The sequence below is a fragment of the Scyliorhinus canicula genome, chromosome 19, assembly GCF_902713615.1.
Source record: "Scyliorhinus canicula chromosome 19, sScyCan1.1, whole genome shotgun sequence".
Classification (NCBI taxonomy): Eukaryota; Metazoa; Chordata; class Chondrichthyes; order Carcharhiniformes; family Scyliorhinidae; genus Scyliorhinus; species Scyliorhinus canicula.
The window spans coordinates 599,697-617,553 of NC_052164.1; the positions used below are offsets into that span (position 1 = coordinate 599,697).

A 17,857-nucleotide genomic window follows, 5' to 3' on the forward strand; every position below is an offset into this window, starting at 1 on the left:
CATTCCATACATGAAAAAGCATAGGTTATACATAAATACGCAGTGTAAATACATGTGGGGTGTCTCCTGTTAATTGTATGGAAATCAGGGCAGCATGGTAGTGCAGCGGTTAGCTCTGCTGCCTCACGGCGCCGAGGTCCCAGGTTCGATCCCGGCTCTGGGTCACTGCCCGTGTGGAGTTTGCACATTCTCCCCGTGTCTGCGTGGGTTTCACCCCCACAGCCCAAAGATGTGCAGGCTAGGTGGATTGGCCACGCTAAATTACCCCTAATTGGAAAAAAATTAATTGGGTACTCGAAATTTTTTTTAAATTGTATGAAAAATGGGACTTAAGTGGTGATAATTAGTTTCTTGCCACGTTACGGCAAGATCCCGATTTCACCTCCGCGACTGGCCGTTTGCATCGCAAACTGTTTAACCCCAGCGCGGTTATCGTTTTCGGCCTCTCCTGCTATTCACCGGCCTCGTCGCGCTCTCACGCGAGCTGAACAAGGGCACTGGATGGTGGACCCTGATTCAGGTTAACTCCTTTTCTCTCTCTCGAGGGGGCTGCTATACCCATTGAGTATTTCCAGTAGCTTGCTTTTGTTTTGTGTAACAAAGAAATGTTTTTGAGTGGTTTAGGGTACATCATGGTTATAGATAATGTCTTTGTTTTGAGGAACAGGTTTTGTGATAGCAATCATTGTTGTTCCTAACACAGATGACATCATAAATTATTTTCAATCTACTTTTAGAAGCTGTTGGAAAGTATTTCCTTATTACGACAGTCAATATCTGAACAAATGGTCTTAATTATATGCATCTTAAGTTAAAGTTTATTTTGAAGATGGCTTTTCTGTTAAAAAAAATAATTCAAAAATGCAATAATTCAGAGTTTGGTTTATTTTAATTTTGATGTGTTCTGTTAGGTGCAAATTCTTGTTCGATCAAAGATACTTGACAAATATCTGTGTGAGTATTTGCTTTAGAAACGCCAAGTTCTCATTTTGTGGTTCCCAATAGTTTTTATTTCAAACTATTTTTTTTAAAAGGCTCTTCAGGTAAGAAAAGGTTACCGGCCCTCTTTCAGACTTCAATAAAAACTTCCCTCACCGTGGCTGTTTCCCTGGTACAGTCCCCAAAACTACTCCCTGAAATCCAAGGAACGCAGACTTGAAAGAATATGGCGGACAACTGGTTTAACCATTCACCACCAGGCCTGGCTGGACCACGTAAAACTCTATAAGGGTCCTGCTCTGCTAGTTACCCAAAAATGGCAAGATTACCCATAGCTTCTTATCTCTACTGCAAACCCCTCTCCCATCTCCTCCATTCTCACCTTTGAATGTTAGTGCAGGAGCTCATGGACTTCTTTGTCATGAACATCAAGACCATCTAGTAACTGGTAGTAATCTCAGGATTGCTACCAGTGCCACGGGACAGTCAGAGTAGAACTTCAAGAATAGTCAGAATGAATACGTGGCTTGAGAGATGGTGCAGGAGGGAGGGGTTCAGATTTTTGGGACATTGGAACCGGTTCTGGGGGCGGTGGGACCATTACAAACCGGATGGTCTACACCTGGGCAGGACTGGAACCAATGTCCTAAGGGGGTGCTTTTGCTAACACTGTTGGGGAGGTTTTAAACTAATGTGGCAGGGGGATGGGAGCCAGATTAGGAAGTTAGAGGTCAGTAAAGAAGCAGCAATTAAAGCCAGTAAGATACGAGACAATAAACTCAATGTGACTAAGGGGAAGAGTAGACAGGGAAGAGATGATGAACGCAAAGGTGGTCTGAGGTGCATTTGTTTTAATGCGAGAAGTGTAGCAGGTAAGGCAGATGAATTTAGGGCTTGGATCAGTACCTGGGAATATGATGTTATTGGTATTACTGAGACTTGGTTGAGGGAAGGGCAGGACTGGCAACTGAATATCCCAGGGTATAGATGCTTCAGGAGGGATAGAGAGGGAGGTAGAAGGGGCGGAGGAGTTGCAATACTAGTCAGAGATGATATCACAGCTGTGATTAAGGAGGGCACGATGGAGGATTCGAGCACTGAGGCAATATGGGTGGAGCTGAGAAATAGGAAGGATGCAGTAACATTGTTGGGACTTTACTACAGGCCTCCCAAAAGCGAGCATGAAGTAGAGGTACAAATATGCAGACAGATTATAGAAAAATGTAGGAGCAATAGGGTGGTTGGATGGGAGATTTTAACTTCCCCAACATTGAATGGGATTCGTGTAGTGTTGGAGGCGTAGATGGAGCAGAGTTTGTAAGGAGCATCCAGGAGAGTTATTTAGAGCAGTATGTAAATAGTCCAACTCGGGAAGGGGCCATACTGGACCTGGTATTGGGGAATGATCCCGGCCAGGTGGTTGATGTTTCAGTCGGTGATTACTTTGGGAATAGCGATCACAATTCCGTAAGTTTTAGAATACTCATGGACAAGGACAAGAGGGGTCCGAAAGGAAGAGTACTAAATTGGGGAAAGGCAGAGTATAACAAAATTCGGCAGGAGCTAGGGAATGTGGATTGGGAGCAGCTGTTTAAGGGTAAATCCACATTTGAAATGTGGAAGTCTTTTAAGGAAAGGTTGATTAGAGTGCAGGACAGACATGTTCCTGTGAAAATGAAAGATAGAAATGGCAAGATTAGGGAACCATGGATGATGGGTGAAATTGTGAGACTAGCTAAGATGAAAAAGGAAGCATACATAGGATCGAGGCAACTCAAAACTGATGAAGCTTTGGAGGAATATCGGGAAAGTAGGACGAATCTCAAACGCGCAATAAAGAGGGCTAAAAGGGGTCATGAAATATCTTTGGCTAACAGGGATAAGGAAAATCCCAAAGCATTTTATTCGTATGTAAGGAGCAAGAGGGTAACTAGAGAAAGGATTGGCCCACTTAAAGACAAAAGAGGGAATTTATGCGTGGACTCAGAGGAAATGGGTGAGATTCTTAATGAGTACTTTGCATCGGTATTCACAAAGGAGAGGGACAAGACGGATGTTGAGGCTAGGGATGGATGTTTAAATACTCTCGGTCAAGTTGTCATACGGAAGGGGGAAGTTTTGGGTATTTTAAAAGACATTAAGGTGGACAAGTCCCCAGGACCGGATGGGATCTATCCCAGGTTACTGAGGGAAGCGAGGATCGAAATAGCTGGGGCCTTAACAGATATCTTTGCAGCATCCTTGAGCACGGGTGAGGTCCCGGCGGACTGGAGAATTGCTAATGTTGTCACTTTGTTTAAGAAGGGTAGCAGGGATAATCCAGGGAATTATAGACCTGTGAGCTTGACGTTAGTGGTAGGCAAACTGTTGGAGAAGATACTGAGGGATAGGATCTATTCACATCTGGAAGAAAATAGACTTATCAGTGATAGGCAGCATGGTTTTGTGCAGGGAAGGTCATGTCTTACAAACCTAATAGAATTCTTTGAGGAAGTGACAAAGTTAATTGATGAGGGAAGGGCTGTAGATGTCGTATACATGGACTTTAGTAAGGCGTTTGATAAGGTTTCCCATGTTGATGGGAAAAGTGAAGTCGTATGGGGTTCAGGGTGTACTGGCTAGATGGCTAAAGAACTGGCTGGGCAACAGGAGACAGAGAGTAGTGGTGGAAGGGAGTGTCTCAAAATGGAGAAGGGTGACTAGTGGTGTTCCACAGGGATCCGTGCTCGGACCACTGTTGTTTGTGATCTACATAAATGACCTGGAGGAAGGTATAGGTGGTCTGATTAGCAAGTTTGCAGATGATACTAAGATTGGTGGAGTTGCAGATAGCGAGGAGGACTGTCAGAGAATACAACAAAATATAGATAGATTGGAGTGTTGGGCAGAGAAATGGCAGATGGAGTTCAATCCAGGCAAATGCGAGGTGATGCATTTTGGAAGATCAAATTCAAGAGCGGACTATATGGTCAATGGAAGGGTCTTGGGGAAAATTGATGTGCAGAGAGATCTGGGAGTTCAGGTCCATTGTACCCTGAAGGTGGCAACGCAGGTTGATAGAGTGGTCAAGAAGGCATACAGCATGCTTGCCTTCATCGGACGGGGTATTGAGTACAAGAGTTGGCAGGTCATGTTACAGTTGTACAGGACTTTGGTTCGGCCACATTTGGAATACTGCGTGCAGTTCTGGTCGCCACATTACCAGAAGGATGTGGATGCCTTGGAGAGGGTGCAGAGGAGGTTCACCAGGATGTTGCCTGGTACGGAGGGTGCTAGCTATGAAGAAAGGTTGAGTAGATTAGGATTGTTTTCGTTGGAAAGACGGAGGTTGAGGGGGGACCTGATTGAGGTCTACGAAATTATGAGAGGTATGGACAGGGTGGACAGCAACAAGCTTTTCCCAAGAGTGGGGGGTGTCAGTTACAAGGGGTCATGATTTCAAGGTGAGAGGGGGAAAGTTCAAGGGAGATGTGCGTGGAAAGTTTTTTACGCAGAGGGTGGTGGGTGCCTGGAACGCTTTGCCAGCGGAGGTGGTAGAGGCGGGCACAATAGCATCATTTAAGAAGCATCTAGACAGGTATATGAATGGGCGGGAACAGAGGGAAGTAGACCTTGGAAAATAGGAGACAGGTTTAGATAAAGGATCTGGATCGGCGCAGGCTGGGAGGGCCGAAGGGCCTGTTCCTGTGCTGTAATTTTCTTTGTTCTTTGTTCTTTGTTCATCTGATCAGCTGCCTCTAAGCTCATCTTGTCTTGAAACCCATCTCCTTCTCCCTGGACTCCCACTAAACTATTGGTCATTATTACGATCAGGTGGGGTGGGGGTGGGTGGAGGAGTGTAAATTGGCACGGAGTGGATTCCTTCAGGGATCTTGCTCACCCTGACCCGGATGTGATTTTCCGGTGGGGTCGACAGGGCCTTGGACTGGAATTCTGCCCATTCCCCAATTAATGCTGGTGGGCGCCCAATGACTGAGGGTGGGGAACAGTGGAAATTCCCACCTTCGATCTTCGGGGGGGAAGCAATCGCCTCAATGGACCAGAATGCTCTGGCCTCCCCTCGACATGCTCCCTGTCCCCCATGTTACCAAAACATAGTCATAGAAAGTGGATTCCAGATCCATGGTTTGACATGATTGGATTGTGACTGGACGAGTTCCTTTCTCAGCATAGATCCTTGTCCAAAGTGTCTAATGGCTTGTTCCCCTGAGGGGATTATCTAAATAAATTCTTCAGACAGGCTGCCTCAAGCGGCATGGTGGCACAGTGGTTAGCACTGCTGCCTATGGCGCTAAGGACCCAGGTTCGATCCTGGCCCCAGGTCACTGTCTGTGTTGAGTTGAAATGAAAATGAAATGAAAATCACTTATTGTCACAAGTAGGCTTCAAATGAAGTTACTGTGAAAAGCCCCTAGACGCCATATTCCGGTGCCTGTTCGGGGAGGCTGGTACAGGAATTGAACCGTGCTGCTGGCCTGCCTTGGTCTGCTTTCAAAGCCAGCGATTTAGCCCTGTGCTAAACCAGCCCCTGTTTGCACATTCTCCCCATGTCTGCGTGGATTTAACCCCCACAACCCAAAAATGTGCAGGGTAGGTGGATTGGCCACGCTAAATTGCCCCTTAAATGGAAAAAAAAACCTCTAAATTTATTTTTTAAAAGACAGGCTGACTCCATTTTGTTTTTTAATTTAGTGTACCCAATTCATTTCTTTCCAATTAAGGGGTAATTTAGCGCGGCCAATCTACCTACCCTGCACATCTTTGGGTTGTGGGAGTGAGACCCTCGCAGACACGGACAGCGACCCAGAGCCAGGATTCAAACCCGGGTCCTTGGCATTGTGAGGCAGTAGTGCTAACCACCACAGGCTGACTCCATTTGAATGGCTTTAGAATGTCGAATGATCAATGAAGCCAGTGGAAGGAAGGAAAGGATTTATTTTACTTTTAACAATAAGCTGCCCATGACAGTAACTGTCTACAATCACAATCCTCGTTGGGATAACCAACACGCCGGTCCCTCCTCGGGCCGGCTTTTCTGCTTGGTTCTAACGAGCCCCAGCTGAGGTGGTCCCGTTCCCTCCCCCCCCCCTTACCTAGGAAGCTGGTACTCTGCGAGCCCTGTGGGGAGATTGAGAATAGTTTCCCTGTCGGGATTTGGGGATTTTGACAGAATGTATAAGGTTCAGTCGTCTTATCAGCTGTTGCTTTAAGTCTCTGGAAATCTGTTTCAGACCTTTTAAAACTCAACTGGTGGTTTCAGCCCAATAATTAAATAAAGTCATTTCCCCTCCTGGCCTCTGTATTACCCAATATCGTTAACAATGTGATCTTTTCACGTGTTGTCTCTTCTCTAAATCGGTCACCCTCTCCTCAAAATATCTACCATAATTTTTGCAAACCCCATCTTTAACCTCCCATTCTTCTCCAAAGTCCTTGAATGTGTTGTGTCATCAAAATCAATGCCTATTTTCCCCAGAGCTCCATGTTTGAATTCCTCCAATCGGGTTGCTGCTCCAACCCCACAGTATCAAAATGGCTCTGAAATCAGATCCTTTGTGACTGTGACAAAGATGAATTGTCCTTCTTGTGCTTTCTGACCTGTCTACACTCTTTCACATGGTTCAACACACAATTCTCTTCCAACAGGTCTCCACTGTCACCCAAAGGTGGGGTTACTGGACTATGGGGTTAGGGTGGAGGTGTAGGCGTAAGTAGGATACCCTTTCCAAGGGCTGGTGGATACTCGATGGGCCGAATGGCCTCCTTCTGCGCTGTAAATTAATTCTATGATTTACATAAGAACTAGGAGCAGGAGTAGGCCATCTGGCCCCTCGAGCCTGCTCCGCCATTCAATGAGATCATGGCTGATCTTTTGTGGACTCAGCTCCACTTTCCGGCTCAAACACCATAACCCTTAATCCCTTTATTCTTACCTGTGCTCATCTAATTCAGCTCTCTTGAGAATCCCTAATTTTATTTGTTTGTGCTTTAGGGCCCATGCCTTCAGCATGATCCAAGTTCTGGAATTCCCCCTAAATCTCTGTCTCTTTAACTCATCTTCCTCCTTTAAGAGGCTCCTCAAAACCTACTCCTTTGCCAAAGATTTTGTTCATCTCACCAAATATGTCCTTGTGTGACTGGGTGTCGTATTTTGTGTTGTATTATAGAATTTACAGAAGGAGGCCATTCGGCCCATTGAGTCCTGGGCAGCACCTTGGAACCTTTTATAATGTCAAAGGTGTTATATAAATAAAAGTTTTGTTGTTGCGTCATTAAAAAATATATTTAGGATTTTTTTTTAAATGGAAAAGAGAAACATTTGACTGCTGATTGTGTTGGTTCGTTGCCGATTTTGTAATCAGTCAAAAGCAAATTCACTTGAGTGGAAAATTTGAGCAATGTTGAACCCAATTTGCAGGCAGAATCCCATCAACTGAGCCCAAAGTAGCAACTCGTCAGCCAGGAAATTACCATTCCGCTTTCCCCTCTTTTTTTGTCCCAAACCTGCATTGAAGCCATTCACAGACAACTGTGAAGTTTAAATATTTCTTTAAAAATATAAACAAATGCAAACGTACTGGCTGTTGAGAAGTGGAGAAATCTTTGTATTGGGTAATAAATGATAAAGATGACAATCAGTGAACGAATGAAAACATTCTCGCAATCAAGACCTAATAATATCAGATCAACTATTTCCCCAACTCTCCTCCAGATGTGGCAATGGATTCACTTCACTTTAACTTGTTTAAGTTTTTTTAAATTATTCTTTATTATGCCAATTTAAAGTTTATTAAAGTTGCTGATTTCTGTGGCCCGTGTGTGTGGTTTGCTTAATCAGAACCTGAATCTTTCTGTTTGGAGAACAGGTAGTTGAACAGAAGTGAACACCCACACAGACTCATCTACAACCAATTGATAAGAGTTGATAACCTTTACTGAGCTGCACAAACAACAGATAAAGATCAATCAGTTAAAGAGAGAACAAATGCAGGTGCTATGCTGCAATTAGCAGCATTAATCTGAAGCAGCTTCAATTCAATGAGAAATAATCTACCTGTGCAGTATTGGCCTGCGTAGACACTTGACTGCACCCCACCCCCACCCAACCCACCCACCTAACCCCTGACTCCACCTGATCTGACACCCAATCCCTCCCAATTTGACCTGAACTGACCCCGTCCCTCATCTTCCTCAACCTGACTCTCCAACACCCCTGCCTGATCTGAATCCCCAACTGGATCTTCGCTGAATTTGGCTGTCCTTTTTCAACTGACCCCAATCACCCCAACTTGACCATCCCCCTGACTTTCCTTGACCTAACCCTCAGTCTTTGACCTGAATTCCCTCCCCCAATTTTCCCTGATGTAACCATAATTCCCTTTGGCCTGAATCTCTCTGATCTTCCTTGAACTGATGGGGCCTCACGGTAGCATGGTGGTTAGCATCAATGCTTCACAGCTCCAGGGTCCCAGGTTCGATTCCCGGCTGGGTCACTATCTGTGTGGAGTCTGCACGTCCTCCCCGTGTGTGCGTGGGTTTCCTCCGGGTGCTCCGGTTTCCTCCCACAGTCCAAAGATGTGCGGGTTAGGTGGATTGGCCATGCTAAATTGCCCGTAGTGTAAGGTTAATGGGGGGATTGTTGGGTTACGGGTATACGGGTTACGTGGGTTTGAGTAGGGTGATCATTGCTCGGCACAACATCGAGGGCCGAAGGGCCTGTTCTGTGCTGTACTGTTCTATGTTCTATGATTGTGATTAACCACTGTGTACAGCTGTATTAGGGGATGTAGTGTAGGACCTGTAGCCCCTGCTGGCTGGCTCCGCTCACTAGGAGCTGTATAAATATGCATGACCTCCACTGATCTGCCATTTCACATCTCTACATCCTCCCCAACCTCTGCGCTGCACTATTGCTGGGCCTGGATTTCCAGTGCAATCTCCAGAGCCTCCCCCTCAAATTCGGCGGGCCCCTACCTCCACTCACCATTTGCGGCCTCACGACTCTCAAGGTTGACCCCCGCTCCCTCTTTGCCAATCTAACTTTGGATTGCAAACCCGTTGCCACCAGGAGCAGATGGTACAGCGCCCAGGACAAGGCCTTCATCAGGTCTGAGGTCCAGCGGCTGCTTTGGGAAGGTATCATCGAGGCCAGCAACAGCCCCTGGGGAGCCCAGGTGGTAATGGTTAAAACTGGGGAGAAACACAGGATGGTCATTGACTACAGCCAGACCATCAACCGGTACACGCAGCTCGACGCGTACCCCCTCCCCCGCATATCTGATATGGTCAATCAGATTGCACAGTACCGGGTCTTCTCAACAATTGACCTGAAATCCGCCTACCACCAGCTCCCCATCCGTAAATTGGACCGTCCATACACTGCCTTCGAGGCGGACGGCCGCCTCTATCACTTTCTTAGGGTTCCCTTTGGCATCACTAATGGGGTCTCGATCTTCCAAAGGGAGATGGACCGAATGATCGACCGGTATGGATTGCGGGCCACGTTTCCATACTTAGATAATGTCACCATCTGCAGCCATGATCAGCAGGACCACGATGCCAACCTCGCTAAATTCCTCTGCACCGCCACTCTCCTCAACCTTAGGTATAATAAACAGAAGTGTGTGTTCAGCACGACCCACTTAGCCATCCTCGGCTACGTAGTCCAACACGGAGTTCTGGGGCCCGCATGCGCCCCCTCATGGAGCTCCCCCTCCCCCACTGCCCCATGGCCCTCAAACGCTGCCTGGGGTTCTTTTCGTACTACGTCCAGTGGGTCCCAAACTATGCGGACAAGGCCTGCCCACTCATACAGTCCACTCAAATTCCCCTCACGGCCGAGGCACAACATGCCTTCGCCCGTATTAGAGCCGATATAGCCAAGGTCGGGATGCACGCAGTAGACGAGACGCTGCCTTTCAAGTAGAAAGCGACGCTTCAGATGTCGCCCTTGCCGCCACTCTAAACCAGCCAGGCAGACCCGTGGCATTCTTTTCATGCGTCTGAAATTCGGCACTCATCTGTCGAAAGAGAGGCCCAAGCCATCGTTGAAGCTGTGCGGCATTGGAGGCATTACCTGGCCGGCAGGAGATTCACTCTCCTCACTGACCAACGGTCGGTTGCCTTCATGTTCAATAACACACAGCGGGGCAAGATCAAAATCGATAAAATCTTGAGGTGGAGAATCGAGCTCTCCACCTATAATTACGAGATCTTGTATCGCCCCAGCAAGCTCAACGAGCTCCCAGACGCCCTCTCCCGAGGTACATGTGCCAGCGCACAAGTAGACCAATTCCGTGCCCTGCACGACAGCCTTTGTCACCCGGGGTTCACACGACTGTACCACCTTGTCAAGCCTCACAACCTGCCCTACTCCGTCGAGGAAGTACGGACAATCACCAGGAACTGCCAGGTCTGTGCGGAGTGCAAGCCGCACTTCTACCGGCCGGATCGTGCATGCCTGGGGAAGGCTTCCCGCCCGTTTGAATGCCTCAGCGTGGACTTCAAAGGGCCCCACCCCCAACCGCAACACATATATTCTCAGTGTGGTCGATGAATTCTCCAGGTTTCCATTCGCCATCCCATGCACGGATATGACGTCTGCCACCGTCATCAAGGCCCTCGATTCCATATTCGCTCTGTTCGGTTTCCCCGCCCACATCCACAGCGACAGGGGATCCTCATTCATGAGCGATGAGCTGCGTCAGTTCCTGCTCAGCAGGGGTATCGCCTCCAGCAGGACGACCAGCTACAACACCCGGGGAAACGGGCAGGGAGAGAGGGAGAACGGGACGGTATGGAGGGCCGTCCAGCTGGCCCTACGGTCCAGGAACCTCCCAGCCGCTCGCTGGCAGCAGGTCCTCCCTGATGCACTGCACTCCATCCGGTCACTACTGTGCACCACGACGAATAACACACCCCATGAAAGTGCTTTTACCTTCCCCAGGAAGTCCACATCCGGGGTGTCGCTCCCGACTTGGCTCGCAGCTCAAGGACAGGTCCTGCTCCGTAGGCACGTCCGACTCCTCAAGGCGGACCTGTTGGTGGACAGGGTACACTTGCTCCGCGCCAACCCCCAGTATGCCTACGCGGAGTTCCCCGACGGCTGCCAAGATACTTTCACCCTCAGGGACCTGGCACCGTCAGGTTCCAGCCAAACACACTTCCCCGCCCAGGCGCCATCCTCCCCTCCCCCGGCGCTCCCAACATTAACCCCACCAGGTCCACCCCTCCTTCCCCTGCCCACGCAAGAGGACGAAAAAGATTTCGGCACGCTCCCGGAGTCATCTCACTGCAGGCCAGCACCAGCACCGCCAGCACCGACATCGCCGCCACCGTTACGTCGCTCCCAGCGAATCGGCAAAGCACCGGATCGACTGAACCTCTGACGGGCACCGGACCGTCAAAATAGACATTTTTTTCCCTTACACACTCATTTTCTAAGACACTGTACATAATTCTCAACACTGTATATAGTTCCACACCATCCCCGCTGGACTCATTTTTAACAGGGGGTGAATGTGGTGAATCACTGTGTACACCTGTATTGGGGATGTAAGGTAGAACCTGTACTACAGGTTCGCTGGTAGCCCCTGCCGGCTGGCTCCGCCCAGTAGGAGGAGTATAAATATGCGTGTCCTCCATTGATCTGCCATTTCACCAGCTGCAGCAGGAGGCCACGCATCTGACTGCAATAAAGCCACAGTTGTACCCAATCTGAGTCTTTGTGCAATTGATCGTGCATCACTGATTGTTGTAATCTCCCTGTCCTGACCCTGATTGAATGCTGGTCCCAGGTTTCAGGAGGGTTGACTTGATAAAGAAAATTGACTGGGATTCTGACTAGACAGGAAACCAAGGAATGAAGGCCTCAATTCTAAACTATTCTCAATTAGAATCAGACGTGTGCACTAAGATATATAAAAGGAGACTCTGACAGTGGTTGTTCACTTGCTGTATGTCTGTGTCCGCTAGATTGTGCTCTGATGTCCGGCACATGACTCATTTTCATCCTCTGATATGCTGAGTTGGGCTGAACTTTCAGTGGTTGATGGGGAAGGTACTGGAGGATGGGGAAGGTACTGGAGGCAGGTGGGCAATGGGGAAGGGACTGGAGGCAGGTGGGCAGTGGGGAAGGTACTGGAGGCAGGTGGGCAATGGGGAAGGGACTGGAGGCAGGTGGGCAATGGGGAAGGGACTGGAGGATGGGGAAGGTACTGGAGGATGGGGAAGGGACTGGAGGATGGGGAAGGGACTGGAGGCAGGTGAACCAACAGTCGCACCACTGACTCTTTTCATACAGAGCGAATTGGGATGGACAGGGATACCCACCTACAAGCAGTTGATCACCATTTAAGGCAATTAAAGGATCTATTAAAGCCCCCCCCCCCCCCACCCCCCCCTCAATGACTGAAATTTTACAGTTGCCAATCAGGCTCTTTGCATCATCTGCCAAAACGGCAATCTGCGAACTGTGGATATTTTTAATTTTAAATATTTTGATAATACTGTGAGTCCATTTCATTCTCCTTTACCTGTGTCAGTAAACTGCTGCATCTCAGTACTGGCCATCTCCTATTGCCCCTCCAGCATCAGGAACCCAGCCACTGCCCTAATTGGACGAGGAATGTACTCCATGGACATTCCTTTAAATATCGTATCCGGTATCTGTTTCCAACACAGTATGGGATTGGGACTTGATTTGATCCCAGGGTCTAGATTCTGAACCAGAACAGTCACTCTGTCCATGGAGCTCAATGCAAGATTTTCATTAATCTCTAACCAAGTGGCTGCACTCGGTGGGAGCAGTGATAGTAAAACAACGTTTACTTTTGGTGGACATATCATTGGCCTGCGCACCTTCAGAACAGTCAGTCCCAGATAAACTGAGGCCAGAATTCTGCGGCTGTTGGGCTCCCCCTGCTGGCAGCCCGGGTCCGTGGGTTTCCTCGTGGTGGGACGGCTTCAATGGAAAATCCCATCGACAAGCAGCAGGAAGAGAGGACCCCGCCACCGGTGCATGGCGCGCTGCAAGCCACCAAGAAACAGGCGGCTGAGGCCCCGGAGAATCCCGCCCTGAGAGTCTGTATAATGACGACAGGTTTCGCCTGAGCTCCTCGTCCAGCTCTTCAGATCCATTTACAAATGCTGCAAAAATGAGGAAGAGATTTGAGTCTGAAAATCTTTTCCCTCGAAATGGAGGCTGATCTGTAGATGAAACAAATATAGGTGGTGACAGTGACTGGAGAAGAAATGGCGGAATCTGTTCCTCATCGACCGACTGTTGGAACCAACAATTCTACGGACACGTGCTTGTAGGATTAGAATAGCGGTTTTAATATACTCACAACAGAGCCAGCCTGTTAGCCGTTGAACTTTCGGTGAATTGGCCGGCTGACCATGTGGCACTGATCTTTATACAGCAGCTCTAGGGGGAGGAGTCCTGGGCGGAGCCAAGGGAGAAGCCTAGTACAATTCTCGAGCATTCCCAGAGCTACTCCCCCTGGTGGTCAGGTAGTGCAACTGCACTTACAATATAGACACATGTATATACAGATTATAATCCGGTGTGAATCACATTCACCACATACACCCCCTGTAAACAAAATCGAGTCCAGCGGGGGTGGTGGCTCACAGAGTTAGTCTGTCCGGTGGAGGAATTGTTCTTTTCGATCTGTGAAGCACCGGGGTTGCAGCCTCTTGCGGAGAGCTGGGGTACGATGGCAGACTCCGGGGCGGGTCTCGTCCGGACTTTATACACCTCTGGCTCGACCGGAGACTGGGGGCGGGCTGGTGCTGGCGTGTGGAACCGGTGGGGTGAGCTTGCGGAATCGGGGGCGCGAGGGGGCAGCAGCATAGGGAACGGGGTAAGGGGTTCCTCAGTGGGGGTGGGGGGGCTGGATCCAGCAGGTGCCAGGTCCCAAAGGGATACTGTGTCCTGGCAACTGTCTGGGAACTCCACGAATGCGTACTGGGGGTTGGAATGGAGGAGGCGCACCTTTTCAACAAGGGGGTCAGTTTTGTGCCCCCTGACATGCTTCCTCAGGAGGGCCGGGCCTGGTGTCCTCAGCAACGCCGGAAGTGAGACTCCCGTGGTAGTGCCCCTAGAGAAAATGAAGAGTCGCTCTTGAGGGGTTTGATTTGTAGCTGTACAGAGGAGGGATCTGATTGCATGGAGCGCGTCTGGGAGGACTTCTTGCCATTGGGAGACTTGGAGTTTTCTAGGCCGGAGGGTCAGTAGGACGGTCTTCCAGACCGTCGCGTTCTCCCTCTCCACCTGCCCGTTCCCCCTGGGGTTGTAGCTGGTAGTCCTGCTCGAGGCGATGCCCTTGTCGAGCAGGTACTGATGCAGCTCGTCGCTCATAAAGGACGAACCCCGGTCGCTGTGCACGTAGCTGGGGAAACCGAACAGGGTGAAGTTGAGCTTCCCCGGTCGATATTTAATATCGTAACTATAGGTGGAGAGTTCGATCCTCCACCGAAGGATTTTATGCCCCTTTGCGAGTTGTCAAACATAAAGGCAACCGATCGTTGGTCGGTGATGAGGGTGAACCTCCTACCTGCGAGGTAGTGCCTCCAGTGACGAACAGCCTCCACAATGGCTTGTGCTTCTTTCTCGACTGAGGAGTGTCGGAGTTCTGAAGCGGATAGGGTACGGGAGAAAAATGCAACGGGTCTCCCTGCCTGATTTAAAGTGGCTGCTAGAGCTACCTCTGAGGCGTCGCTCTCAACCTGAAAGGGAGTGGATTCATCCACCGCCCGCATGGCTGCTTTGGCAATATCCTCCTTGATGCAGCTGAAGGCCTGGCGCGCCTCAGCTGACAGGGGAAATCGTGTGGCCTTAAAGAGTGGGCGGGCTTTGTCCGCATATTGAGGGACCCACTGGGCGTAGTATGAGAAGAACCCCAAGCACCGTTTGAGGGCCTTGGGGCAATGAGGCAGGGGGAGTTCTAAGAGGTCCTAAGGTTCTAAGAGGTTCATGCGGTCCGGGTCTGGGCCCAGGACTCCGTTCTCCACGACGTAGCCGAGGATGGCCAGTCTGTTTGTGCGGAAAACGCATTTCTCCTTGTTATAAGTGAGATTTAATTTCTGAGCCGTCTGGAGAAAACGGTGGAGGTTGGCGTCGTGGTCCTGCTGGTCATAGCCGCAGATGGTAACATCGTCCAGATACGGAAACGTGGCCCGCAGCCCGTACTGGTCCACCATTCGGTCCATTGCTCGTTGGAACACCGAAACCCCGTTAGTGACGCCGAAAGGGACCCGGAGGAAATGGAAGAGGCGGCCATCGGCTTCGAACGCCGTGTAGTGGCGGTCCTCCGGGCGGATTGGGAGCTGGTGGTATGCAGACTTCAGATCCACCGTGGAAAAGCGCCGATATTGGGCGATCTGGTTAACCATGTCTGCAATTCTGGGGAGGGGATACGCGTCGAGGAGCGTAAAGCTATTTATGGTCTGGCTATAGTCGACGACCATGCAAAATTTTTCCCCGGTCTTGACGACCACCACCTGAACTCTCCAGGGACTATTACTGGCCTCTATAATCCCCTCACTGAGCAGCCTTCGGACCTCCGATCAGATAAAGACCCTATCCTGTAGGCTGTATCGCCTGCTGCGAGTAGCTACTGGTTTGCAATCTGGAGTGAGATTGGCGAAGAGCGGAGGGGGGATGGTGCGCAGCATGGCTAGGCTGCAGATAGTGAGTGGGGGCAGGGGCCCGCCGAAGCTGAGGGTGAGGCTCTTGAGGTTGCACTGGAAATCCAGGCCTAATAAGAGTGGCGCACAGAGGTCGGGCTGGACATAAAGTTTAAATTTCGAATAACTAGCGCCTCGAATTGTGAGCGTAGCGACGGTGCATCCTTGGATTTGGACTGAGTGGGAGCCCGAAGCGAGGGCGATAGTTTGGCTCACCGGAAAAATAGAAACCGAACAGCATCTTACCAGTTCTGGATGTATAAAGCTCTTCGTGCTCCCAGAGTCAAAGAGGCATGGCGTGCTGTACCCGTTGATCTGGACCTCCGCCATCGAACTTCGTAAGTGCTTGGGGCGGGATTGATCCAGGGTGACTGCGCTGAGTTGCGGGTAGTCGGCGGCTCGATCAGCTGAGCTGGAGTGGCCCCGTGATGACTGCCCTCTGAGTTCGTAGTCGTCGAGGTGAGTTTGAGTTTGAAGGGGATGGATCCCAAGATGGCTGCCCCCATGAGTCGCACATGGCCGGCCGCATGGAGGAGGATTGCCAAGATGGCCGCCCCCATGAGTCGCACATGTCCGGTGGGGGCGGAGTCGGCATACGGGCTACAGTATTTTGGGGCCTGCGGGCCTGTGAATTCAGAGAACGAGTGCTTTGAGCCGTGGGAGGGTTAGAGGCTGGGGCTTTCTTCGCCAAACACACTCTGGCATAGTGACCTTTTCGCCCGCAGCTGCTGCAGGTCGCGTTACGGGCTGGGCAGTGTTGCCGCGGGTTCTGGCTTTGGCCACAGAAATGGCAGGCTGGAGCAGCGCAGTAGCTGGCTGGAGCAGCCGAGTAGCTGGCTGGGGCAGCAGAGTAACTGGCTGGGGCAGCAGAGTAACTGGCTGGGGCAGCAGAGTAACTGGCTGGAGCAGCAGAGTAACTGGCTGGGGCAGCAGAGTAACTGGCTGGGGCAGCAGAGTAACTGGCTGGGGCAGCAGAGTAACTGGCTGGGGCAGCCGAGTAACTGGCTGGGGCAGCTGAGTAGCTGGCTGGGGCAGCAGAGTAACTGGCTGGGGCAGCAGAGTAACTGGCTGGGGCAGCAGAGTAACTGGCTGGGGCAGCTGAGTAGCTGGCTGGGGCAGCAGAGTAACTGGCTTTGGCAGCAGAGTAACTGGCTGGGGCAGCAGAGTAGCTGGCTGGGGCAGCTGAGTAGCTGGCTGGGGCAGCTGAGTAGCTGGCTGGGGCAGCAGAGTAACTGGCTGGGGCAGCAGAGTAACTGGCTGGGGCAGCAGAGTAACTGGCTGGGGCAGCAGAGTAGCTGGCTGGGGCAGCTGAGTAGCTGGCTGGGGCAGCTGAGTAGCTGGCTGGGGCAGCAGAGTAACTGGCTGGGGCAGCAGAGTAGCTGGCTGGGGCAGCAGAGTAACTGGCTGGGGCAGCTGAGTAGCTGGCTGGGGCAGCAGAGTAACTGGCTGGGGCAGCAGAGTAACTGGCTGGGGCAGCAGAGTAACTGGCTGGGGCAGCAGAGTACTGGCTGGGGCAGCAGAGTAACTGGCTGGGGCAGCAGAGTAACTGGCTGGGGCAGCAGAGTAACTGGCTGGGGCAGCAGAGTAACTGGCTGGGGGCAGCTGAGTAGCTGGCTGGGGCAGCAGAGTAACTGGCTTGGGCAGCAGCAGTACTGGCTGGGCAGCAGAGTGACTGGCTGGGGCAGCAGAGTAACTGGCTGGGGCAGCAGAGTACCTGGCTGGGCAGCCGAGTAACTGGCTGGGGCAGCAGAGTACTGGCTGGGCAGCTGAGTAACTGGCTGGGGCAGCAGAGTAACTGGCTGGGCAGCAGAGTAACTGGCTGGGGCAGCAGAGTAACTGGCTGGGCAGCAGAGTACTGGCTGGGGCAGCTGAGTAGCTGGCTGGGGCAGCCGAGTAACTGGCTGGGGCAGCAGATTACTGGCTGGGGCAGCAGAGTAGCTGGCTGGGGTACTGGCTGAGACGCCGAGTAACTGCTGGGGCAGCAGGTAACCTGGCTGGGCAGCAGAGTAACTGGCTGGGCAGCAGAGTACTGGCTGGTGTTATTGAGTATTGCTGGTGCAGCAGAGTGACTGGCTGAAGCAGCCGAGTAGCTGGCTGGGGGCAGCTGAGTAGCTGCTGGGGCAGCAGAGTAACAGCTGGCTGGGGCAGCAGAGTAGCTGGCTGGGGCAGCAGATACTGGCTTTGCAGCAGAGTAACTGGCTGGAGCAGCACCGAGTAGCTGGCTGGG

The 17,857-nt window shown here is 51.0% G+C and overlaps 1 protein-coding gene across 1 annotated transcript in view; it reads left to right on the forward strand.

Moving 5' to 3' along the window:
* The first annotated feature begins 1,165 nt into the window (after positions 1–1,165).
* Positions 1,166–17,857, forward strand: part of cntnap1 (contactin associated protein 1) — a 70,676-nt gene continuing 53,984 nt past the window's right edge. Inside the window, exon 1 of the mRNA XM_038779774.1 lies at positions 1,166–1,214. Coding sequence (XP_038635702.1) covers positions 1,166–1,214 — 49 coding nt within the window. The remainder of the gene's footprint in view (positions 1,215–17,857) is intronic.